This window comes from Petaurus breviceps, unplaced genomic scaffold, assembly GCF_028583685.1.
Source record: "Petaurus breviceps papuanus isolate PSGF00001 unplaced genomic scaffold, PetGlider_PUasm1.0 567, whole genome shotgun sequence".
In the NCBI taxonomy this organism is placed as follows: Eukaryota; Metazoa; Chordata; class Mammalia; order Diprotodontia; family Petauridae; genus Petaurus; species Petaurus breviceps.
This window is the reverse complement of record NW_027186383.1, coordinates 7608422-7635291: the sequence shown is the minus strand read 5'-3', so window position 1 is coordinate 7635291 and position 26870 is coordinate 7608422. Positions and strand designations below refer to the sequence as shown.

General features: G+C 42.8%; 3 protein-coding genes and 1 pseudogene across 5 annotated transcripts in view; 1 reads left to right on the top strand and 3 right to left on the bottom strand.

The window, feature by feature from the left end:
* The window catches only part of LOC138173244 (zinc finger protein 182-like), a 16823-nt gene extending 4491 nt beyond the window's left edge, over nt 1-12332 (bottom strand). Inside the window, exons 1-5 of one of the 3 annotated variants that reach the window (XM_069103206.1) lie at nt 10950-12332; nt 7780-8055; nt 7298-7398; nt 5307-5433; nt 3037-3132 (exon numbers count right to left, since the gene is read on the bottom strand). In XM_069103206.1, the coding sequence (XP_068959307.1) occupies nt 3037-3132; nt 5307-5433; nt 7298-7398; nt 7780-7813 (358 nt within the window). In that variant the 5' untranslated portion in view covers nt 7814-8055; nt 10950-12332. Of the gene's footprint in view, nt 1-3036; nt 3133-5306; nt 5434-7297; nt 7399-7779; nt 8056-9616; nt 9908-10949 lie in introns of those variants that run through there. The other 2 variants (XM_069103208.1, XM_069103207.1) reach the window with 2 other exon arrangements.
* On the top strand, nt 10956-26870 carry LOC138173243 (cullin-4B pseudogene; annotated as a pseudogene).
* Nucleotides 15383-16754, bottom strand: LOC138173194 (zinc finger protein ZFP2-like). The gene is given in 3 exon segments (XM_069103076.1): nt 15383-16111; nt 16114-16641; nt 16727-16754. Coding segments are annotated over 3 exon segments (954 nt in total). The 3' UTR covers nt 15383-15713.
* Nucleotides 16632-18451, bottom strand: LOC138173193 (zinc finger protein 485-like). The gene is given in 3 exon segments (XM_069103075.1): nt 16632-17187; nt 17190-17492; nt 18448-18451. Coding segments are annotated over 3 exon segments (735 nt in total). The 3' UTR covers nt 16632-16759.

The following is a 26870-nucleotide window of genomic DNA, read 5'->3' as shown; positions in this document are numbered from 1 at the left end:
AAGTGCTATCTAAGGGGAACTGAAGTCAAAGACAATGATTAAAAATGCTAACTTTTCATTTTATTCACATAATTTCCCTCATGTTAAAAATGTACCACCTAAGCCTAGATTTTATAAAGTATTTTTAGCATAAATGAATGTTATACATGGTCATGAACTTTTTCTGCATCTATTGATATAATCATGAGATTAGGGGCATTGTTGTTTTTAATATGGTTAGTTACATTAAATTCCTAAATGCTGAGTCATCCTTATATTCCTGCTATAAATCTTAGTTATAATGAAAAATTTTTTGCATATGTTGCTGTAGCATTTTTTCTAGAATTTATTCCAACATTTTGTATCAATATTCAGTAGTAATTCATCAGGACTAAAGCACAGATATGATTTTCTGCAATGGTATCTGACAAAGTTCTACAAATGCTACAGTTAAGACAAGATAAAGAGATTAAAAACATAAACACTGACAAAGAGGAGATTAAAAATACTCCTATTGACCAATAAAATGCTGGTTTCTTTAGAAAACTCCAGAAAATCAGCAATGAAACTCATCAAGCCCATTAGAAAAATTTTAATTTGCAAAATATAAAATAAAGCCACAAAACCAACAGCATCAAATATAGAATACAGGAGGAAAAAATGGAAAAGGAAGTCCCTATCAAAATAAATACAAAAGGAATAAAATATGTGGTAGTCAATCTACCAAGGTATACTCAAAACATAAATACAATTAAGAAATAAAGAACAACTTAAATATTGGAGGCATTTGCATTATTCAAGGATGAGATGGACCCAAATAATAAAAATTGAGAATACTAATTAAATTTACAGATTCAGTGCTATAAAGAAAATCAAAGTTATTCTTTATGGAGCTAGACAAAATAAGAATTCATTTGGAGGAATAAATATTGAAACTCTCATGGGAAATGATGGGGGAGGAATGTAGGGATATATATAAAACCATTCTGTCTTTGATCTCCCTGGGCTGTATGCCTATCAGTGGGACTTCTGGCTCAGAACCATTAAGGCATTTTAGTCTCTTTCTGGATTAATGTGGGGACAATGGCATGCTCTTGGTGGAAATGTGAACTGAACCAACCACAATCTGAAATTATGCTCAGAAGCCGGCAAAAATCCACCCCCTCTGGCCCAGAACCCCATTTGAGGCACATACAACAAGGAAGCTAAATACAGGAGGAAAGGATGCACAAACACCAGAATATTAGTAACAGCACTTTTTTTTTTAAAGCAATTGGGGTTAAGTAACTTGCTCAACGTTACACGGCCAGGTGTTTCTGGGTGGCTGCTAAGTGTCTGAGCCCGGATTTGATCCCCCGGTCATCCCGACTCTGGGGCCAGTGCTCTGACTCACTGTGCTACCTGGCCGCCCCTTTAGTAACAGTACTTTTTATGTAAGCAAAAAACTACAAGCAAAGTAGAAGAGCAGAGGTAGTAGGAGCACCCCGATTCCAGAGGGCCACCGGAGTAAGAGAGCTCATTCACTTGGCCTGTAGAATAAACACAGATTCTCAATCCAGTCACTGAGGCAACAGGTATGAGTAAAGAGAAGAAAGTGTCTCACACAATAAAGAAATACCATGGGTTATCTAGGAGAAGAGAATAACTCTACAAGTTCAAATATAATGTTAAAGAAAAGAATGACCTGGCCACAAGGACCAGAAGAGTACCAGGAAGAAATTAAATAAGAAGGAAAAAAATAAAAGAAAAAGTTGGACAGAAAATAAAATGCTTAGAAGGTAGAAAACCTTACTAGAGGAACAGACACAAGGTGAATAGAAAGGAACAATAAGAACTCAGTAACTACATAAGATAACATGAAAAATAAGAACAAAGTCAAGAGATTGAAAAAACCAATAAATGTGAGGCAACTACTATTAAATACAAGGAACCTAGAAAACAGATTGAGGAGAAAAAATTTAAGACTCATTAAATGCCCTAAAAACATAAGCATATTTCATTAAATCATAAAAGTAAACTAGATAAATTAAATTATAAGACTACCCAGATCTATTAGAACCAGTGGACAAAATTAAATAGAAAGCACCTATCAGTCACCTCCTGGAAAAAAAAAAAACAAATCAGGAGGGCAGAGAATTCCCTAAAGTAAAAAAACAAAACAAAACCAAAAAACACAAAACTATGTCATGGCCCAAACCCATAATACCCATATCAAAAAATAAACACACAAACAAAAAGGCCACAAGTATCCAGAAGCGTTCAGATGCCAAGGAGCCACAGTCAGGATCACATCAAACTATGCTATAACTACTACAGGGGAGAGAAGATCTTGGTATACTATATTCCAAAAGGCAAAAAGATGAAGGCATATAGCAGAGAGTAACTTACCCAGTAAAACTGAGTGCTCTACATCACACAAAATGGATACTTGAGGCAGAGAGACCTACAATTAGGAAGCTACAGAAATAGTCTAGGCTTGGTGGTGGTGGCCACGGGAGTGGAGTGAGTAGATGAGGCCAGAGACAAGGGGAGACTGAAGACACAATGGAGAAACAGTGAAAATACACCGCAAGGAGCAGGGCTCCGTAGTGCCAGACTGCAAACTACACCACAAAGCTCTCCTCATCAACTGTCTGATACTAGTAAAAATAAATTAAAAAAATAGAAAAGGTGATCAATGGAACAGAACAGGAACAAAAGATGCAAAAATAACTGAACGTAATAGTAATCCAGTGACAACAGTCTCAGGTGGAACACGCACTATATGAGGAGCTGCTAGAAAATCAGAAAGCAATTAGGGAGAGATGAGGCTTAGGCCAGCATCTCACACCATACGCCACAACAATTCAACAGAGATCCATGATGCAGATAAGAAAGCCATGTAATGAGCACACTGGATAACTGTGTGGGGACAATCACACCATACACCACAACACATTCAGAGAGATCCACGATAGGGGAAGAGTTCTGGACCCAACAAGGGACAGATGGAGAAGATCCCAGGAGACAAAACTGACCATTCTGATTCTGAAGATTGAAAAGATTTCACTCACTCACCATGAAAAGGGCCAGGGGGTCCTCCTGCCTCGGGCTGCCAGGGGGCTTCCCCTCTCTCCAACAGGGAGATCACATCCACTTGGGAAACAGGAAGCCCTACACACAAGCACAGAAATGACCAAGTGTGAGGAACAGAATGAAATTCTATTTGTGGTGAAGCTAAGACACAATCTTCGGAGGGTGTTCTGTTTCATATCCCAGGGAGCATAGGCCTGAGATGGCTACTTATTTCATTGTTCCATATGTACAGAATGGTGGTCAGGTTCTCTATCAGGGATTTTTGACCTGGGATTGATGAACCTGGTTGTTTTTTTGGTTGCTGTTGTTTTTAATATTGTGATAACTCCATTTCAATAAAATTGGCTTCCTTTGTAATGCTAAGTATTTTACTTCATGCATTTAAAACATTATTCTAGACCAGTGGTGTCAAACTCAGACACAGGGGCCACTAAAGCATGCATAAGAATCTGAGGATTACATATTGACTTAGAAAGCAACACATTTATATTTTCTTTTTTTAATTATCAACATATAAAAATCAGATTGGAACCACATTTAAAGCTGGTTCAGGTGATACTTAGTAGTGTTGAGGACCATGTGTCTGACATCTCTGGCCTAGAGCACCTCTCCCAGCTCCTCACTGTCCACACCAGAAGCCTGACCCTGTGAGCTGCCACTCTCCCTTCCTCCTCTTCCCACCTCCCACTCCCTGATTTCCAGTTCCCCTGTTTCCTCTATTAGAACATAAGCTCTCTGAGAGCTTGGGCCATCTTATTTTCTTGCATTTGTATCCGCAGTCCTTTGCACATAGTATGCACTTAAAGTCACAGAGGCTCCCTCTTCTATCACTCTGAGGAACACCTTCGGTGAGCTTACATGGAGGGGTGGCTGAGGCTGCCTCAGGAAATCACAGATCTCCTTCAATGACCAGAGGCTTCCCATGGAAACAAAGGCCCAATGCTCTGTCTGTGGTGCTGAACGGAGGGGAATGCAGCTGTGTCCTGAGAATTAACAGTGAACGTGACACTGTGGCCAGCAGTGGAGCAACGATGAGGACACGCAGGCTGCATCATATTGAATGTGAGCAGCTCCAGAAAAGAGGCCTCCTCAAGGAAGCAGGACCCGGAAAGAAGACGGGCTGGCTGTGGGCACGCACAGAATGGCTCTCCCTGCTCCCCAGGGATGCGAGGAGAGAGCAATGACAGTCTCCAGGGTGGCCAGTGAGTCCCCAGGGAGAGCTCATGGGGAGATACGGGTGACCTTCTCAGCAGACATCGGGGGCATCTGAACTTTCATCTGCATCCTCAGAGGGAACTAACGCTGAGGAGATCACAGACCCTTTGGGATCTGAGCATGGGTCACAGATCTAGCTGTGGCTGGGAAAGAAGGAGCTCACTTGACCCACTTCCATAGACTTCACCTGAGATAACGGGTGCCTTAAGCTTCCAATATGGGTTAAGAATAGCGCCGCCAGGCATTGGGGACAGAAAGACAAAAATGAAATAATTGTTGCCTACAAGGAGCATACATTCTATCAAAGGCAACTGGCACGTGCACATCCAAGAAGGAATAAAATACAGAGAAAACACAAGAAGATCCTGGGCAGGCGTCAGGAGCGACTGAGCAGCAGAGCCAGAGGAGGCCGTGGTGCTCCTACCCTGGGAGGAGAACAGCACAGCTGGTGCCACTCTGGCAGGGCCTCAGGGCTGACTCAGAGTCAGGGAGGACAGTGGTGTGTTCACACCTGTGGTCTGGGATCTGCCCTGAGGATGTGTGTACTTTTAGGCTGCATCTAGCATCCCCTGTGTGCTGAGAACTGCAATGGAAGATAGGGGGATACAAAGTTACCCTGTGTGACTCATGGGGTGTCAAGCGTAGAAAGAGCAGAATCCATGCAACACAGGGCTCCAAGGGACCCCAGGGTCCCAGGAAGAAGAGGAGGGAAGACTTCCTGGTGGAAGCGGAGTCCTAATGCCCCTGGGATGCTAAGAAGGACCTTAGACTGAAGTGCTCAGGGATTACGGAGACTCCAGACTCAGGGCTGGCACAGGGAAGCCTTGGCATTTGGTACAAAGCAAAGACCTTTCACTTGGGAACAAAGAAAAGAAATCCTCTTGGCCATAGAAGCTCTGAGTCTTTCCTCACATAAGATATAGTGTTGAATATCCTTGCACAACAGGCCAAAACACCACTCAGTATCTACACCAAGAGAGCCTGCCAAGCCCCCCCCCCCCCAGCCTGAGCCTGAGTCATGGGGCAGCCGCACTTACCCAGGGAGACCAGGTTCCTGTAGGTCTCCAACATTACGTCCCTGTACAGGGCACGCTGGGCAGGGTCCAGGCGTTTCCACTCCTCCCCGGTGAAGTCCACGGCCACGTCCCTGAAGGTCACCGATTCCTACATCAAACACATTTCTGTTTCCTGATGGTCCAGTTACTGTGTGCTTCACTTTGTCCCACACTCAGTGACCTCAACAGTTTTCCTTGATTGTTCAATTCATACTGAAAACTTCCTTCCCATAAATAAGCCTCAAAAAGATCAGGCACTTTGCACCCGAATCCCCAAACCACAGCAGAGAATGAGCATTTGTGCAAAAATCTGGTCATGACCTCTGAGACAGGCCCTCTGACTACCCTTGGCCCTTCCTCCCCACTGGCCTCTCGTGGTTCCCACATATGGCTCCCAGTCCTGCCCTCTGGGCCACGCTGAAGGTCTAGTCCTTGATCCTCAGGGCAGCCTCCGAATACTCTGGCACAGAGCATTCCCCTTAAACTTCTCTAAGCTCAGTATCCCCAGCTCCTTCAGTGGATTCTCCCTCTTCCCACTATTAGCTGAGATAATTACACAAAGGCCAGCATATCAATAAGACGAGAGATAGAAATGAGAGAGGCCACAAAGGCAAAGAGGAGACAGAACTATCCTCAAACTCTGACAACTTGATGAGTGACCTAGAAAATCCTAGGGAGTTGGCAAAGAACCGGAGATGGGAGACAGCTTCAGTTATGCTACTGGCTACAAGATAAACCCATAAAAACCAACAGCATTTCCATCCAATGACAACAAATCTAGGGAAGCAACAACAGAAAGGGAAATCCCATTCAAAATGCATAAAATAACTGGAGATCCAGCCATCCAAACACAGTGAACGCTGGCACAGATCCAAGGCCAAAGGGCCCCTTAAAAATAAAGGATGTGGGGGTGGGCCCAGGGTGGGTCCAGGTAGAGCCTCCTCTCCACCCTGGGGTCCCTCCAGCGCTGTGGGAGGAGGGGTGGTGCAATTCAGCAAGAAGAACACTCTGAAACCATTCTGGAAAGTAATTTGGGATCATGTAAATGAAGTGGCTAAAATGTTCATACCCTTTCTTCCAAAGACTCTGCTGCTGGGCACAGTGGCCAAGGAGGTCAAGGACAAAAAGAAAGGCCCCACAGACACCAAAGCATTTACAGCAGCACTTTTTGTTCTAGCAAAGGACTAGAAATGAAATAGATGCTCATCTACTGGGGAATGACTAGACAACCTGAAATACTTGAGTGTAATGAAACATCACAGTACTGTAAGAAAAGAAAACCAGGAGTTCAAAGGAACACAGAAGACTTCCATGAACAGATGCAGAGTGAGGTAAGAGCCAGGAAATGACTACAACAATGTAAATGGAGAGGATGAAAACCACAAAGCAATGATGAAAATGAAGGGTATGAGGAATATGGAATATTGCAAAGAATGTCACAATTTTTCAACATATTCATTGTTTTTGCTAATTTTTTTCTCTTTATCTTTGTTTATTCTTTAAAAAAAATTCTTTTCTTATACAATAGGGCTCTCTGTGGGGATGGGAAAGGAAGGGACCCAGGGGGAATCTAGACTGTGCAAAAACAAAAAAATAACAATAAAAATCTAAAAATCAGTTGGACGGGAAATTTGAGATCATCTGATCCAACTTCTCAGGCCATAGTCACATGCTGAACCTTCACCATTGACTGTTACAACTACACACACACACACACACACACACATCTCCTTATCCAACTCTGCATTCATCCTAAAATCTGTCTATTGATATTATGAAGATGTTCCATAATCATCCACAAACTTTATACTGTCACTGAGAACAGCCAGAGTCTTCCCTGGAGAATAATTGATACTTGGGATATAGATGGGAAGGGGATCAATTTAAACTAATGAAAAGAAGGGAAAGACTCTATTTATACACTAAGGAATGCCATGGGATGAAATGATGGGATAGAGTAAACTTGAACTCACCTGTACCTGCACAGAGCAGAAGCCAGAAGTCACTCCCTTCTCCTCCTCTTCCTCTATGTTGCTGTCTTGAGGAAGATGAGCTGCAGGAAGAGAAGGCAGCCCTGGGGGAGGGAGGTCCACCCTGCCTATGGCTCCTGCATAGAGCCCACTCCCAAGGCCTTCCCAGTCCTCTGTCCTAAGCTGCTCACTACACCACTGCAAGTTCATTCTCTGTGAACCTGATCCTACTTCCCAGACTTTCATTCCACACTGGTAAGGGGAGACCCTTCATGATTCACAGAACAGCACCAGTTCAATGGGCCAGAAGTTCTGGGGATACAGAGCCAGCTAACGGCATCTACTGGGTGGTTCAGAGGTTAGGAGCTGTATTTATTCCTTCCCTCCTGGAACAGTTGCTCAGAAATGGCTCTGATGTATTTGTTTCTCTGTCTCCCACCCTGGGCAGGCTTCTGGCCTCCCACTAACATTACCACAATTCTCACCTCCATCCTCAAACACGAGAGACAAGTCCGCCATGGCCAGCTCCTTCCTTGTGGTTTTCTCCCTGCTCTGACTTCACTTCAGTCTTCTCTGCCCAGCCAGCTTGGGAGTGCTGCACCCCCACCAATGTCAGGATCGGCTCCTTCACCTTGGGTGCTGGGGCTGCCCTGAAGCTCTGGAAGGTCTCAGGGCGGGGTCTTCTCCTGGGTTGTGGTCTTTGTCTTGGGATATCCCTCTTCCACCTTTACTTCTCAGTAAAACTGAGGCCTGGTGGGGGCCTAAAGGCAAGATCCCTTTAATTGGAACCTTCACCCTGGGGTTCAGATCTCCACCCCAGCTGAACACTCTACCTCAGGGCTAGTCCCTTGAGGACCAATTGGGAGGTCCTAATGCTAGAGAAATGATGGAGGCAGAAGGAGCTGGAAAACTAACTATGAAAACCAAGGGTAACTCAGGACTCATCCTGGACATGAACTTCACTGATTCAGCAACTTTTCAAGAAAGCAAACACCAAGACAATACAACATTTGGGGGCTAGAGCAAAATAGGAAGAACACCTCCCAGGTGTTAGGATTTCACACCCCAACAGGCCCTTGCAGCTGCTAGGTAACCCTTCACACTTCCCTAACCAATTCATTATTATCCCAACCTCCAGAGAATTTTCCAGACCTTCTTATCCCTTCTCAGCCTTCCTCCGCCTTTGTCACTGGGGAACCTTGATTTATATTTTACTAATCAAACTGAGGCCCTTGGCTGTGAACTCCTCCCCTCCCCTCCCCTCCTTCCCATCTCACATCACCCAGATGCCTCCTAACACCATCTCCTCCTTCAGCCCTGTCTCACCCCTGTGTCCTGCCAAGGCCAACCCCTCCACGTGCCCAAGCAACCCCAGACTCCTTTCTATCCCTTCTTCTCCAGCAGACTGCGCCCCTGTCATCCCCACTCTCACTTGTCTTCAAACCTTCCCTATCTACTAACTGCTTCCCTCCCCTTAAAACTGCCATCCCCTCTCTCCTTCCTTTCATAGCTAAACTCCGAGGCCATCTCCAACAGGTGCCTCCCCCTCCTTTCCTCCCAGCGTTGGACTCTCTCCAGTCTGTCTTCCAACCTCATCATTCCACAGAAACACCTCTCTCCAGTTACTTGCATCTCTTAATGGCCTTTTCTCAGTCTCCTCCTTCTTGATTTCTCAGCAACCTCTAGCACTGTCCACTAACTTCCTGATCCCCTCTCCCCATTCTGGTCCTAACTCTCTGACCATTCCTTCTTTTTCTCCTTCAACTGGATCTTCACTCAGGTCACACCTGTGGATGGTGGATATCCCATAAGGCTCTGTCCTGGGCCCTCTCATTTTCTCCCTCCATTACTATTTCCACATGAATTCAACAATCATCTCTATGAAGTTCAGATCTATTTCAATAGTCTCAACCCCTCTCTGGACCTCTGGTCACACATCTGCAAGAGCCTGCTGGAATCTGACTTGGGTGTCCAGCAGACAAGCACAAATCTGGACTCATTCTCTCCCTCCAGATTCACCCCATTTCCACACTTCCCTATCACTGAAGAGGGTAACACCATCCTCCCGGTCACTCAGGCTCAGAACCTAGGTAGCGGTCTGGACTCTTCATTCTCTTTCCTGAGACATATTCTAGGCCCGTCAAAAACCTGCCCTTTTGGGGGCAGCCAGGTAGCACAGCAAGTAAGAGCACCGGCCCCAGAGTCGGGATGACCTGGAGATCGAATATGAGCTCAGACACTTAACACCCACCCAGAAACACCTGGCTATGTAACCTTGAGCAAGTTACTTAACCCCAATTGCTTAAAAAAAACCCAACAAACCTGACTTTTTCTCCTCTGTCACTGACACTCCCAGTGGGTTGCTAGAACCACATATGAAGTCTCACTGCTATATTTGCAGTGTGAGAATTTTCACATCAGAAATCAGCAAAGGCTACAAATCAGGGCTTGATGAAGATTCAATTTCTGCTGTTAAACATCTACCAGCAAATATGAATGTGATGGAAAATGTGCTGTAAGAAATAATGAAAGGGCTGAAAAACCTGGGAAAACCGGGAAGACTTATATGAACTGATGCAGTGACCATGAGTAGAACCACAACACTATACAAAGTAACAATACTGCAAAGATAAACAACTGTTGAAAGACTTGGCTACTCTGATCCACACAACGATCCAAGATAATTCCAAAGGACTCATGACGAAAAAAGCTATTCCCCTCCAGAAAACTCATGTACACAGAAAGCAGACTGAGGCATATTTTTTTCCTTTATTTTTTTTGCTTCCCCCCCCAAACATGGCTAAAAAGGAAGTTTTGCATGGCTTCATATGTATGATGGACCTCATGTTTCTTAGAGCCACAGTCGGTGGGGTAAGGGACAGAATCTGTAAATGGAAGCACACCCCTGTCCAGAAGGTAGCCTGCATGCAGACCCTCATCCCCTCGAGCCTGGACTGCTGCAGTAGCAGTGGAGGGGTCTGCCCAGCTCCTGCCTCTCCTCTCTCGGGCTCATCCTACATTCGCTCCCTAAGTGGTCTTGGCCACATCGCTCCCCCGCTCCATAAGCTCCACAGGCTCCCTACTGCCCCAGGATCAAACATAAACTCTCTGGCGTTCCGAGCCCCACCTCTTTTCCAGTCCTCTTCCTCTGACCCCCACAGAGCGGCCAATCGCCCCCTACCCCGGGCATCCACCTCCTACAGGAAGCCCTTCCAGATTCCTCCCAGACGAGTCTGTAAAGGGGGTTTGCAGGTGGTCCTCCCCTCCCCCCACAGACTGAAAGTTCCCTGGGGGGAGGGCCTTCTTTGGCCTTTCTTGTTACCTCCTCCCCCCACCCCCCCCCCCCCCCCCAGCTTAGCCCGGTGCCTCGCACACAGTAGGCGCTTAATAAAGGCTTGATGAATGAAAGCCCCCTAGGGACAAACTTAGGGGAACTTCTCCCCCATTCAGACCCACAGGCACGACGCCCCCCCCCCCCCCCGCTCACACCTTGGGTCAGTTACAGAAACGCCCCAGGCACCAGCCCCACCCACCCTTCCGTGACCGCGCCTGCGCACTCCCTCCTCTGAGGACGGTCCAGACTCAAAGTAAAAGGTGGGGGGAGGGAGGGGAAAGGAAAGCGGGTCCCAGACTTCGCGTCTGCGCATTCACTCACCCCAGGGCTCAGGGGCGTGGACACACACTCCGCAAAGAGGGGTGGGGGAGCGAGGAACTTGGCTCCGGAGGCGCCTGCGAACGCTCCCACTCCACGCTGTGGGCTTAAAGCGGAAGACACGCAAGAGGCAGGTACGAGTGTTGGAAGTCGGGCCTCACGAGATGACTCCCACCGCACAACGTAGGTGCGCCCGACCTCATTGAATGGCTCGGGGGCGAAGCGCCCCAGACCCCCCCCCCAGGAGCCTCCCGAAGCATTCTGGGAAATGTAGTCCGAGCAGCGTCACCGTCCGCCTGGGTCGCGCTGTTCGAGGTCCGTCCAACACTACATTTCCCAGATTGCTCTAGGGCTCCCCTTTCCTCGCCGGAGCGGCTGCCTGTGCGCCTGCGCACAAGCCCAGGCCGCAGCCCCTCAAGCCTTTGAGCCTTTGGCCTAGCAAGCCGGCCGAGTCCCTGGTACGCGGCCCTGGGCCCAGCGTCCTCCTGCGGGAATGCGGGCTCCTGTTAGGGGGGGACTCTCCTGGAGCCTGGCTCCTGGAGGCGCTTTTTGAGCTTGATCCCAGGGCTGGGGCGGCTTCGGCCACAGTCGGGCCCGACGTCCCAGCGAGGCCCGGGCCCAGAGTGGGCAGGGCGTGGGATGGGTGTGGGACAGGCGTGGGCGGGAGTGACCCCAGGGCCGAGGCGCTGGGAGGACCGAGCTGGCTTTGGAGAGTCGGGCAGGCTTGGATGCCCCGGCCCCGGAGGGCCCGGCTTGGCCGCCTCTGCCCGCGGACACGCGTATCCGGGCAGTCCTCCGCCCCGGACCACCGTCCTGCCGACTTCCGTTCGAGGTCACGGGAGGCAGGAGTGGAGAAAGGCCTAGAGCGGGCCCGCGCTGCAGTAACTGAGTGCAAGGCCCGCTGACTGCGACGCCCCCACAGCCCGCACCCCCAAAGGGTGGCCTCCAAGGGCCTCTTGTGCGGGCTGAGCGGCCCATTTCCTGCGAGGTATCGAGGCAGAGACACCGGAAGGGTTATAGATGAGGAAACTGAGGCACCAGGTGTGCCGGCTCCGCCTGCGCCACGCGGCTGCCCCCAACTCCAAGGCCCACCGCCCCACACGTGTTTGCGTCTCCCTGCCGGCTTTTACCGCAGCTTTCCGAAGTAACTCACACGTGTGCTACACTTGTCATTCTGTGAAGTTAACGTTCCCCTGAATTGAAAGGACAAACTTAAATAAGAGACAGCACAGTGAATTTAAATCTTTTGTAGACTAAGGTCCAGCTTTTACTTTGGCCATTTTAAGTCTTTGGTTCTCTTGCGTGATTGTCGGGATTCTGATTTCTTCCACAAAAAATATTCTGGCTGTTATTCAACATTTCTGTCCTAATTTTAGAGATCCAACAACCTACAGAATGTATAATTTCATGAAAATTCAGTATGTTGGCCTTTGCTATGCTATATCAAGACTTTAAAAAGATTTTTTGAAAAATAAAGTTTTAATCTTTTGAGATTTGTGAGTGCTGGACCTGAAGTCAGAAAGACTTATCTTCCTGAGTTCAGATCTGGCCTAAGAGAGTAGCTGTCTGATCCTGGGCAGATCATTTAACCTCGATTGCCTCAATTCCTTATCAGTAAAATGACCTGGAGAAGGAAACGGCAAATCACTCTGGCATCTTTGCCAAGAAAACCCCAAATGGGGTCACAGAGTCAGACACAGCTGAAATGACTCAACAACAAATTTCCTTTCCAGTTTAACAAGCAATGATGATGACTTCTGTAATTTTCAATGACATCCCTTAGAATTGAACAAGTCCTCAATTGTTTCCCTTTTTTTCTTCAATCTCCAAGTATGAAGATGAGGAAGGCAGCTAGCTCATGCTACAGTGACTCTTACAGAATCCCAGGATTTCACAGCATTATCTCTGAATCTGAAATATTCCTGCCTTATCTGGAATCTTGACATTTCTTAGGAGCAGATGTGTTACAGAAATAAGAGGGGGAAAAAAGTTTTCTCTAAGAAATTCAGCAAGTATCTTCTAATTTGAAGGGGGAAAAGCTACAGAAGAGATTATCTCATTTTCTTATGGTGAAGATCCTTCGGAGCAAAAGAAGTGTATTTAAAGAATTCAGGGTGCACCACACCCAGAAATAACTGGCCGTGTAACCTTGAGCAAGTTACTTAACCCCGATTGCTCTAAAAAAAAAAAGAATTCAGGGTGACTATAAGCCTACTAAATAATGAAAACACTCTACCCCTTGGGCTGTGCTATACTTTGACAATTGACAGCGTTTTAATACTCTAAAGTGCTGTATTCAATCTGTAAGCCCACTTATACACACAAAATGAAAACTGCAAGCAGTTAGGAGAAAACTAGGAAAGATCCTAGAAATACACATTTCTATATGGCATATTTAGGGACAGCCATGGACAAGAATGTTACATCATTGGATGGTCATTTGCACCAGGGGAGGGGATGCCTACACTGATACAACCTATGACCCCTTGACCACTAGGATTACTCCTTTCCAGCTTCAGTTTATTTTTTCTTAAACCATTAGCATGTCACATGTTGAGTACCCAGAGAGTTGGACTTGGAGAATTCAAGATTCAGTTTGAATCCTGCCTCAATTACTGTGACCTCAGACAAGCCACTTAATATCTATAGGCTTTGTTTTTCTCTTCAGTAAAGTGAACAGGTTGACTTGAACTTCAGGGTCCCAGATCCCAGTTTTGTCCTTTGAGCTCAAGCAGGACAAGCCAAATCCCTCTTCCACATGATAGCCCTTCCAATTCTAAAAGAAAGTGTTCATTTTGCCCAGTGTTTTCTTTTCTCCAGGCTAAGCATTCTATTTTATCAATCTTTATATGAAACAAACTCAAGGTCATTCTCCAGCTTAACAGTATCCTTAAAACCTGCGGCCCTAAACTCTTTGTTTGTCATTTCTGTCTCCCAACACATCTTGCATACACCCCCTCCTCTTTGTTCCCAGATTATGCCCTAGTTCAGGCCCTTATCACCTCTGACTTGGCAACTGGAATAATTTCCTAATTGTTTTTCCTGCCTCACAAAGCTGCAAAGTGATTGTCTTTAAGTATCAGCCTGTCCTACTCCCCTCTTCAAAAAATGATGTTCCCTCTTTGCTCCAGAATAAAAACACCCCTCACAATCTGTACCCAAAATGCTTTTCCAGCCTCTTATTATTCACCTCCATCTGAATCATGGCCACCCATACTGGGCTCCTTGGTGTTCTCACATTTGATGCACCACTCCCACATCCATACCACTGTATGGACTGTGCTAAGGCCTGGAATATACTGCCTCCTCATGTCCATCTCTCAGAATCCCTCAGCTGAAGGTCATCTACCTTCTACACAAGGCCTTTCCTGATCACTGCCTTTCCCCTAGAATAGTCTGCCCCCCCCCATATTGTAATAATAAATGTTTGTTGATTAACTCGTCACTCTACATTTACTTTACTAAGTAAACTATAATGTGTGAATGTCTTAAGATAACTTTTAATGTAAACAAGAATGGCCACTAACTGTTGATTAGTTTTCAAACTCAGTTGTTCTTAAAGGTTTTTCTTTTTAAATGTTATGTTGACAGCCCTTTCAGGAAGGGAAGGAAAAAAACCCCACTATCTAATCACTCCTTGCCTGGACAAATGAAATAGCCTTTTAATTGGCCTCCCTGCTTCAAATTCCATACAACCTTCATTTAGCTGCCAAAGTAATTTTCCTAAATCTTAGGTGGAGTAATGTTACTTCCCTTCCACACTCAATAAAATCAAGAAGTTCCCTGTTACCTCCAAGATCAAAAATAAAATTCTTGGTTTCACATTTAAAACACTTCACAACCTGGCCCCTTTCTACCTTCTTAGGCTTATTTTCATCCTTTACTCCTTCCCACACATTTGATGGGCCAAGTACACTGGTCTATTTGCTATTCATAGCACACAACACTCCATCTCTGCTTCTGCCTAGGGCCATCTCCAGTTCTTGAAATGTTCTTTCTTCCTCCCTGCCTTTTACCTTTCCAGGATTCCTCCAAGACTCAGCCCAAGTCCCACCATCTGAACGAAGACTTTCCTTATTCTCCCAGTTACTAGTACCTACTCTTCTAAGATTACCTGCCACTGTGTACATCTGTACTGTGTATATCTTGTGTGTACATAATTATTTACATATCATTTCCTTCATTAAAATGTGAGCTTCTTAGGGTCAAGAAATTTTCTTTGTATCCAGAATGCCTAGCACATAGTAAAGTCAAATTATTAAAAAATGTTTTTTACTGAGTGACTTGTGAAGTTGATAATTGTCTTTTTTAAAATTTAAAACTTTGCCTTTATTTACATTTATCCCTATCAAATTTCATATTTCAGCCCCAAATACTAGCCTATCAAGATTTTTTTATATATTTATATATATATATATATGTTATTATATATGTATCATATAGTGTTAACTGTGGCTCTCAGCTTCAGGTCATCTGCAAATTTGATAAGTGTGACAGCTAAGTAACCAATAACAATGTCAAACAGTACAGAACTAAACAAGGACATCTGGAGTACTCTACTGAACAGATTGACATTATGCTACTCTTTGTATTTACCATCTTCATACATTTCACTCCAGTATGATTTCTCTGATGTCTCCTAAGGCATCCATCCCCCCCACTGAGGGCTTTCCCACTTTCATTACATTCAAAATGTTTCTTCCCAATATGAATACTCTTATGTGCAGTACAATGTTTTCTCTGGCAGAAGCTTTTTTCACATGTATTTTATTCACAAGGTTTTCCTCTGGTATGGATCCTCTGATAAATAATAAGATTTGTTCTTTGAGTAAATGATTTTCCACATTCATTACATGCAAAGGGTTTCTCTCCTGTATGAGTTCTCTGATGGCTAATAAGGCTTGCTCTTTGAGTAAAAGGTTTCTCACCAGTATGGGTTCTTTGATGGGTAATAAGGTTTCTCCTCTCAATAAAAGTTTTCCTACATTTGTTCCATGCAAAGGGTTTCTCTCCAGTATTACTTCTCTGATGACTAATAAGGCTTGCCCTTTGGGTAAAGGTTTTCTCACATATATTACATGTAAAAGGTTTCTCTCCAGTATGAGTTCTTTGATGGGTAATAAGGTTTCTCCTCTCACTGAAAGTTTTCCCACATTTATTACAAAGGGTTTCTCTCCAGTATGAACTCTTTGATGTGTAATTAAGTATCCCCTCCTAAAGAAAGCTCTCCCATATTCCTTATATGTAAAGGGCTTCTCTTTAGTATGAATTCTCTGGTGGGTAATAAGGGTTCTCTCACTGAAGGTTTTCTCACATTCATTACATTTAAAGGGTTTCTGTCCAGTATGAATTCTCTGATGTGTAGTAAGGTGTCTACTCTGTCTGAAGCTTTTCCCACATTCATAACATGAAAAAGGTTTCTCTCCAGTATAAGTTCTCTGATGTATAATCAGGCTTATTCTCTGCTGGATGCCTGTTCCACACTGATTACAAGCAAAAGGCTTTTCTTCAGTATGAATTCTCTGATGGGTAATAAGATTTCTCTTCTCACTGAACTTTTTCCCACATTCATTACAGGCAAAGGGTTTTTCTCTGATGCATAATAAGGTGCCCTCTCCTGATGAAGGCTTTTCCACATTCACTAGAGACAAAGGGTTTCTGTCCACTATGATTTCTCCTACGTATAATAAGGTATCTCATTTGGCCAAAGACTTTTCCACATGTACTACATGCAAAAGGTTTGTCTCCAATATGGACACTGATGATTCATTAGGTTTTGCCTCCAACTGAAAGCTCTCCCACATTCATTACATTTAAAGGGTTTTTCTTCCATTGTGAGTTTTCTGTGGCATATTAACATGTCCCCCTTCAGTGATTGCTTTCTCACTTTGATTATGTGCAAAAGATTTCTTTCTAATATGAATCACATTATGTTTAATCAGGCCTATTCTGTCTCTGAAGAATTTCCCACATTTATTACATTTGTAATGTTTCTCTTCATCATGAACTCTCTGATGTCCAGTATGATTTGATCTTTTGCTAAATGCTTTTTCATGTTCATCAGGTTCATGTAGCCTTCCTCCAGCATGCATTTCATGAAATTTAATTAAGTCTGAGTAGTAATTGAAGGGCTTCTTGCATTTGATATACTTACAAAGATCCTTCTGGAAGAAGAATCTATTACTTGTAATTAAATAAGGAAAACCCCTGAAATTTCTTCCAGGTTTCTTGTATTTATATTTTTCCCCATAGTTCTCCATGGTGCGGCAAAATTCGACCCCAGACCAAAACTCCTCCCAAATTTATTATAGTGAAGTACATTCATATTATTACGAGCTATTCTGGAAGTGATTGTTATTTTCCTGTATCGTCTCTCCTGGTTGTCCTTTTTCTCCAAATTAACATTACGCTCCCCAGGTTCTCTCATCTTGGAATGCCAGGGCATTGTATCCTTTGTGGGCACTTTCTTGAATGATACTCCAAGGCAAATGGCCTGCATCAGACTTGAATCTTTGGGTTCAAACCTGCTCTCCTCACTAAAGGAATCTAAAAGACATGTTTTAAAAAGTAATTAGGCACAGATTGCAGTACTGGAAGACTCTTGTTTAGAGTAAGTTCTAGTTTCTATCTCATCAAAGAAAATGATGCTTCATTGGAACTAATCACACAAAATATTAAATAAACATTTAAGTGATTATTATGTGCCAGGCAATGTACCTAGCACTGGGACCACAAATAAAAAGCAACGTTAATCCCTGCCCTCAAGCAGCTTATATTCTAATGGGGTTGACATATACAGAGATTGATAAAGCGAAGGAGAATACTGAGGAGTGTTTGGAAGGCGAACACCATAACAGATGGGGTTTTGGGAGAGGTCTCCTGGAGAAGCTGGTACTTGCGCAGAAGCTCAAAGGAAGCCAAGGATTTACTGTTTGGGGGAAATGATGCCAAAGACAAGTGAGGTGATAATAGTAAAAGAGGATCCAATTGCCCATGACCAATGCATTACATTCCAAGGCATGAGAACACTTATATAGGTCATTAAAAAATAATATTCAGTAAGAAGCTGAATAATCTTCTGTGATATAAAAGAGCAGAAATCTATAAAAGGAGGAAAATTAACTCAGAAAATGGCTCATTTAGAAATGTATTCAAATTGAAATAAGTCTAGACAAAATGAACATATCTGGAAGATACCAAATGGGTAAAATTTAAGGTTTACTGAGACTCTCCAAAATTGTAAAGGAAACGACTGAATCCATTTTCCAGAAGGTGGTGGTTGTTTGTCCTTTGTTCTGAGAGGCCCAGTGACATCATGAGTGATGTCTTAACTTGCTAATGAATTGGATTTAAGTGAATGTATTTGCTTAAAATCCCAAAAATACTGAAGAAAAAGCAATTAAACATAGAATTTATTAATTAGCAATGGGGTGAACTCCAAATTCAATTCACATAGCCTCATTACTATTAATCAGCAATCATAAGATGATCTTAAAAGCACCCATGATGTATCAAATAAAATAATGACTTGCATGAGTTTTTTTTTTTACAAAAAAAAGGAATTACAAAACCGTAAATATGACACACTGTATTTCAAAGTATAACTATTTAATGAAATAAGGAATCATCATTTTAAAAAACACCATTCTTTTTTAATCAGTGACTTAAAGACAATTTATGATAAGCCAAAGTAATTTACAAAAGACAGAAAACCAGGAAGGATAGCCATCCATCCAAATTACAGTGAGGATTCAGCAGCCTAAACCACTGTTAAAGCCAAAGACTAAACCAGTATGTTAAACCTAATGAATGTATAATGGAGATAAGTGTGAACAGTTGACATCCGAGTTCAGAAATTCATTTCTGCAAGTACAAAATGGGGGGGGGGTAATAACTAGATAGCAATTCACCTTTAAAAAAAAATCCAGGGATTTTTAAGTGAGGTCACCTAGGTGGCATAGTGGATAGAATGCCAGTTAAGAGTCAGGAAGACTCATCCTCTTGGGTTCAAATGTGGCCTCAGACACTAACTAGCTGTGTGACCCTGGGTAAGTCACTTAACCCTGTTTGCCTCAGTTTTCTCATCTGTAAAATGAGATGGAGAAGAAAATGGCAAATCACTCCAGTATCTTTGCCAAGAAAACCCCAAATGGGGTCACACAGGGTTGGACATGGCTAAATCAACAAAACAACCAAATTTTTAGTGACCTGGAAGTTCAAGTAAAGCATTGTCATGGAAGTCAACACATCTAATATTGTCTCATGCTGCTTTAAGTGAAGAAGTGAGTACAGAATGGGAAAAGTCAAAGCCCTCTCTTGATCAGATGACAGCTATACTACTGTTTCCAGTCTTTGAAGTTACATAAGATGAATGGTCTTAAATTGTAAACAATGATCAATTAAAGAAACAGGGGATATTTAGCCTGCAGAAGGCTTTCCCCCATCCTCCCCCCAACACTGGACACAAGATTTCATCTGTGCAGGGAGATCCCAGCAAGAGCTGCCTAATGCACTAACAAGTTAAACACTTTGCCCAGGGTTATACAGCTAGTATGTGTCAGAGGCTGGACTTGAATCCAGAACGTCCATGTTCTCAGGCCAGCTTGCTATCAACTATGTTGTCTCCTGCAGAAATTCATGGGGGCTTTAAAAGCTGTCTTCAATTATCTGAAGGGCTTTCAGGTACCAGGAATCTGATTATGTAAAAATGTTTTAAATGGATAAAATAATTATAATCATACATGAAAATTAAAATTTTAAAATTATAAATCTGTAGAGAAAAGAGAGACCTGGATATGATCTGTGGCCTGGGTGATAGAGTTAAAGGTGAAAAGCCATGAAGTCTTCTACAACCAGTCCCACTCTTGGGATTTATATAAAATATAGAGAGGAAAATGATCATGTGAGATGGTTGAAAATAGTGATTGAACAAAAGATCTGGCTGAAAAGAGAGGCTTTCTGAACATGGGGCCATCTAGTTAGTAGATGGTAGAAGTGTCTGTCTGAAAGAGCTCACTGACTGAACTATGGCTCTGTAGATGAGAGTCTTACTATATACACCACATCCTTCTATGGATTGTCAACAGAGTTTAGACTGCTACTGAAATAGATGGCACAAGATAAAATTGAGACAGAATGATGGCCAGCAATGGAGAGTGAAGAGCAGAGATACAATGCCCAGCAGAGACAGAAGCAGACCCAGCAGAAAGAAATACAGTGACTGAAAACATGAGCTGCTACTTGATGCACATTTTCCAGCTACATACATATGTTGGAAGCTTGAAAGACCATCAGGATAGATACCCTGGCTCCATGGGTTCTCTCATAGGAACATGCCACACGAGTGATCCCTAGGCAAATCCATTCTTCCAAGGAAGACTGGGTGTATTTATGGAAGCATTATATCCAAATGTGACACAAGGAGGGAATTCTGTTGTAGCTGTTATTACTGTAACATTTCCTGACAGGCCTTTACTTTGAGCTAAGTGTTACTTGAGGCTAACTGGTAAAAATAAACACACTAGTGGGGACTTCTGTGCTACAGTTTGGCCAGGATTATGATCTAATAAGTGTGTAGCATGTGAGGTAGCTTTGTACAGGTCTAAGGGTGGTAGTGGGTGGTTCAGGGATACATAGCTAAAGACAATGACAGGTATAGAACACAACTGTGGAGAGGTAAGAATATTCTTATCTATTTGGGAATAAAAGACAAGAAAATAATGACAAATATTTAATTATATAAAGATAATTTTTTTCACAGTAAGAATCAATATTTCTAGAATAATCAAGAAAACAAAGAACTGGGGGAAAATGTTTGTCATCAATATTTCTTAACAAAAACTGACATGCTGACAAGAATGGAAGTAGCATAGTTTAGTAGAAAGAATATTGACTCTTGAGTGAGAGGAGTTGGGTTCAAATCCTACCCCTGACACTAATTGTATGGCCTTGGGTAAATCACTTAACCTCTCTGGATCTCAGTTTACTCAGGGGGTTGCAAAAGAAGGTCTCAGAAGTCCCTTCCAACTCAAGATCTGTTATCCCAGGAATTAAAAGACTTATTTGTACAAAAATATTCCTAGCTGCATTACTGGTTATAGTAAACAAACAAAACAAAACAAAAGCAGTACATTTGATGTCCAGAAACTGGGGAAGGGGCGATTATAATGTATGACTGTAATGGAATATTATTCAGTCAAAGGATGAAAATGGAGAATCAAAAGACACCTTGGAAGACTTCTAGGTCATGGTGCACAGAAAGGAAAGATAAGCTGAAAGAACAGTATATTCACTGATAAACAGAAAGAGCAACAAAGTGATGTTTGACACTCAGGTGAGTAGGCCAAAAAAAAAAAAGCATAAAAGATGGATGGTGAGGTGGGCAATAGAGTTTTTAATTCAATTTTGGGAGGAACATGAATAAATATTAAGAAGTTTACACATCCTGATGTATTTATGGACCATCTAGTAGTTTGGGTTTTCACCCTGCACATCATGTGCTTTTATTATTTTCTGCTCTTTCAATATTTCTAAATATCAATGTCTAACTGTGTAAATTCAATTGAAATTTATAATAAAAAACCAAAACTAATGAAAAGCCTGAAAAAAAATCTCATAATGGTATTAAAATAAGGGACATCTATATGAGTGTGCTGCAGAAACAATGAACAAGATGAATACAGACTTCTGTGAAATTATATAAAATGGATTAAGTAGAACCAGGAAATCAATATACACAAATATGTAAATGTTAAGAATATATACCATAGGGGGCGGCTAAGTGGCGCAGTGAATAGAGCACTGGCCCTGGAGTCAGGAGGACCTGAGTTCAAACCTGGCCTCAGACACACACACAAAACTAGCTGTGACCTTGGGCAAATCACTTAACCCCAACTGCCCTCCAAAAAGCAAAACATAAAAAAAGAAGAATATATACCATAGTAGAATCTAAACTGAATGAGATATCGTAATGACCAAGCTTAATCCCAAAAAAGATATTTGAAAAGATATCCTCTGTCTCTCTTCCACCATGGGGATGGATAATATAAATATCTAAACAAATAAGTATATATTCATAAATTCTGCATATTTACTTTCATGTGATATATAGTCACATATTTTCCATATAAATGTGTATATATCAGAGACATATAATCAGACCATTTTGATAGAATGTCTAGAATTACAAAAAAAAAATTTCTTCCTCTTTGCACTTGGGAGGGGTAGAAGAGAGATATAATGGAAAATGTGGGTAAAGACTAAAGAAATACAAACATTTTTTAAAAGAAGCTCAAAATATATATGGAACTGACACAAAGCATGACAGAAATATTGATTCCATCCTAGAGAACAATTGGGAGCTGAGCTACCAGAATAGGCTTAATAGCATTTTTGATAGTACCAAAAAATTTGGAGCAAAGTTAATGCTCAGTGATTGGGGAGAGAATAGCTAAAAAAAGAAATCATTGCAGTGAGTAAGAGCACCGGCCCCAGCATTGGGAGACCCGGGATTGGTTCCAGCCTCAGATACTTGGCACCCACACAAAAATAACTGGTCGTGTAACCTTGAGCAAGTTACTTAACCCTGATTGCTTAAAATAAATAAATAAATTTCAGAGAGCCATTGGAAAACACCTGAATTAAGGCAGACAGAAGTAGGCAGAAACAGGAAAATGAAATATTCAATGACTACAATTTAAATGGGTAGAATAAGAACAAATAAAACCCACACTGGATAGTGGATAAATCTAATACCAAGCTTAGCCCTGAAGCAGAGATGTGAAAGTGCCCCAGCCTCCTCTCTGCAGTAGTGAGGGTCTGTGTATGTTTAACTCGGAGGATGCTGAGACACGCAGACATGTCCATTTTCTAGAAATGATGCCCCTTCCCGCAGTTTTTATTCTCTGTGACATCAGATGACTTCCAGGTAAGGGAGAGGTGAAAGACATTTGAAGACAATGATGTAAAGAGGAGATAATGACATCTGCATTTTTGGCCAAAGCTAATGCATGAACTTGTTTTGCTAGATTATGGTTGTTCTAACAAAGGGCTTCAGAGGGCATGATTAGAAGTTTATGTTTAAAAAAAAGGGGGAGGGAAGAAAACTGCATCAATAAAGCATTTAAAATTTCCTATGCAACCCTCTTATTCTGTTCTTTGCATATGGAAATGTTCATGTTTGGTGATGTTTATCAAGCTCAGAATAACAAAAAAAGAAAAATTTAAAAGAAGGAAGGTGATGTTAAAAAAAATTTTACATTTAATTAAAAAAAGATCTTTAAAAAGACAGGAGGATTTTTTTAAAAAGGGGAACACAAAAAGCAACAGTTGTAAGAAAAATTGTGTTTATTCTCCCAAAATTGTAAAAAGACAAATGAAAACATCTCTAAGATATGTCAAATCCATTCAATTCAAAAAGTTGTGCAACATAATGTCTGGGACTCCACAGAGAAAGAGTCATGACTTTGCCTAAATGCCAAAGCTACTGAACAGTATAACAATGTTGGAAAGAGCTACAGAGGGGGCAGGATGGTACCCCTCCAGGGAGGCACCCTAACTGATGAAGGGAGGAGCTGCCTGCAGTGACGCCCAATGACTTGCTTTGTACTCACTCACCTGGAGAAGTCCACCGGGGACTTCTGGTATATACATTGTGCTTCTTGTTTCGCCGACAGAGAGATCACATCCAGTCTAGAAACAGGAATCTCTACACATGGGGAAAGAAATGAGAGCCAGGGAGAGCAATGAGAACTTCATTCATTCATAAAGAAGCAGATTGACTGACTGGGTGCCCCCTTCCCTGCATCCTTGCCTCTTCTTGCCCACCCCTCTCACTCAGCCCTGGATGGGTTGCTTTCCCACCTTTTCTTTCTCGCCCACCCAAAGGGCTTCATGTTTCCCAGCCTAATTGACACCAGTAATTTCATGTTTCCCACAGGTTTCTCATCCCCCAAGCTCCCAGCTGCTGCTGTTCCTCCTTCCCAGGAGGTCAGACCTGCCACTGAAGGTCATGACAGCACCAGCCCTGCCTTGGCCACCTTCGCCTCCTATTCCAGGAAAAGAAAGCTAAACAGCAGCAGCCGCCACCAAAAAGAAGACTTTGATCCCATCCCTTGTTCTTGCTCCTCCTCTTCCCCCACACCCTCCCAAGAACTCCTCTCCAGCCTCTTGCCCAGTGATTTCATCACCACCTGTAGAAGAAGCTGCATTTGGAAGATTCCTTGGATTTTACAGGACTTGATGTGAAGATGGCCGAGGAACAGGCATCTTCTTCTTCTTCACCTGGTATTGCTGCATCTCAGCAGCAGGAACTTAAAAACAAAAACTTAATCATCTCCTCTATGGCTGAAAGGCACCATGCAAACGATCTAACCAAAGCCCCCCCCACCACCAGCAGCTTCATCAACAGCAAACCAGGCTCAGCCAAGAAACTGGTGATCAGGAACTTTAAAGACAAACCTATGCCAGAAAACTACACTGATGAAACCTGGCAGAAGCTGAAAGAGGCGGTGGTAGCCATTCAGAACAGCACTTCAATTACATACAATTTAGAAGAACTCTATCAGGCTGTTGAAAACCTCTGTTCCTACAGGATTGCTGCGAACTTATACAAACAGCTGAGACAGATCTGTGAAGGGCACATCACATCCCAAATTCACCAATTCCGAGAGGATTCACTTGACGGTGTGCTATTTCTAAGGAAGATAGATAAATGCTGGCATGCTCACTGCAGACAGATGTCCATGATTAGGAGCATTTTTTTGTTCCTGGACAGAACATATGTTCTTCAGAATTCAATGCTGCCTTCCATTTGGGACATGGGTCTAGAATTATTTAGGAACCACATAATTAGTGATCAGAAAGTCCAGAAAAAGACTATTGAAGGCATTCTCCTTTTGATTGAGAGGGAAAGGAATGGTGAGGCAATTGATAGAAGTTTGCTTCGAAGCCTTCTGAGCATGCTTTCAGACTTACAGATTTATCAAGATTCTTTTGAACAGAAATTTTTGGAAGAAACCAACCGGCTATATGCAGCAGAGGGTCAGTGTTTAATGCAAGAAAGAGAGGCTTCGCAATACTTTCATCATGTCAACAGACGTCTAGAAGAAGAAGAAGACAGACTGATCACCTATCTAGATATGAGCACTCAGAAGCCACTAATCGCTACTGTAGAAAAACAACTTCTAGGTGAACACTTAATAGCCATCCTTCAGAAAGGCTTAAGTCCCCTTCTAGATGAAAATCGGACTCAAGATTTGTCTCTACTCTATCAGCTGTTCAGCAGGGTATGCAATGGCATTCCTATTCTCTTGCAGTACTGGACTGAATACATCAAGGCATTTGGCAGCACTATTGTCATTAATCCTGAAAAAGATAAGACTATGGTGCAGGAATTGCTGGATTTTAAAGATAAAGTTGACAATATAATTGAAGTCAGCTTTATGAAAAGTGAAAGGTTTGTCAATGCCACGAAAGAAGCATTTGAAACCTTCATTAACAAAAGACCAAATAAGCCTGCTGAACTCATAGCAAAGTACGTGGATTCAAAGCTCCGTGCAGGTAACAGAGAAGCTACAGATGAAGAACTTGAGAAAATGTTGGATAAAATCATGATCATATTTCGGTTTGTTTATGGAAAAGATGTCTTTGAAGCCTTTTATAAGAAGGATTTAGTCAAAAGACTGTTGTTTGGAAAGAGTGCATCTGCAGATGCTGAGAAAGCAATGCTTTCCAAGCTCAAGCAGGAATGTGGAGCCATGTTCACCAGCAAACTGGAAGGGATGTTCAGAGACATAGAGCTGTCCAAAGACATCATGGTCCAGTTCAAACAGTATGTGCAAATCCAGAACTTTCCTGTCTTCACTGAACTAACTGTGAGCGTCTTGACAATGGGTCACTGGCCAACCTATGTGCCGATGGAGGTTCACTTGCCAGATGAGCTGGTAAGACTCCAGGAGATTTTCAAGAATTTTTACTTAGGTAAACACAGTGGGAGGAAGCTTCAGTGGCAGTCAACACTAGGACATTGTGTAGTAAAGGCAGAATTTAAAGAGGGGAAAAAGGAACTCCAGGTCTCTCTCTTCCAAACGCTGGTGTTGATAATGTTTAATGATGGTGAAGAATTCAGTGTAGAAGACATCAAGCAAGCTACAGGAATAGAGGATGCAGAATTAAGGAGAACACTTCAGTCATTAGCCTGTGGCAAAGCTAGAGTTCTGACAAAAAATCCAAGGGGCAAAGATGTGGAAGACGGTGATAAATTTACTAGCAATGATGACTTCAGACACAAGCTCTTCAGGATTAAAATCAATCAAATCCAGATGAAAGAAACAGTAGAGGAACAAGCCAGCACGACAGAAAAGGTCTTCCAGGACCGACAGCATCACATTGACGCTGCAATTGTGAGAATCATGAAAATCAGAAAGGCTCTAGACCACAATCTGCTTGTTTCAGAAGCATATAATCAGTTGAGGTTCCCAGTTAAGCCGGCTGATCTTAAGAAGAGAATAGAATCCTTAATCGACAGGGACTACATGGAAAGAGACAAAGAAAACCCAAACCAGTACAACTACATTGCCTAAAACGCTCATCTTTCAGCCCTTCCTATATCATACACAGTTGCCAGTAGATAAACTAGCCTATTGTTCCAATTAATTGATTCTTTCCTACTACTGATGACTGACTGAATGAAAACCACTTTTTTTAGTGGTTTATATGTCCATTTAAAGAGCATGGTTTACATTAAAGAAGAACGCTGTTGAATCCTTTGCATGGTCAGTTGATGACAACAAATTCTTAATCTTTCATGTTTCACTTGATTTGAAGTCTGTGAAAGGTCCTTGTGGCTGATTGGGAAGTGGAGGGTAAAGGGGGGGGGGAGCAAGGAAGGGGAGATGTGTGGATTCCTTTATGCACTATGATTAG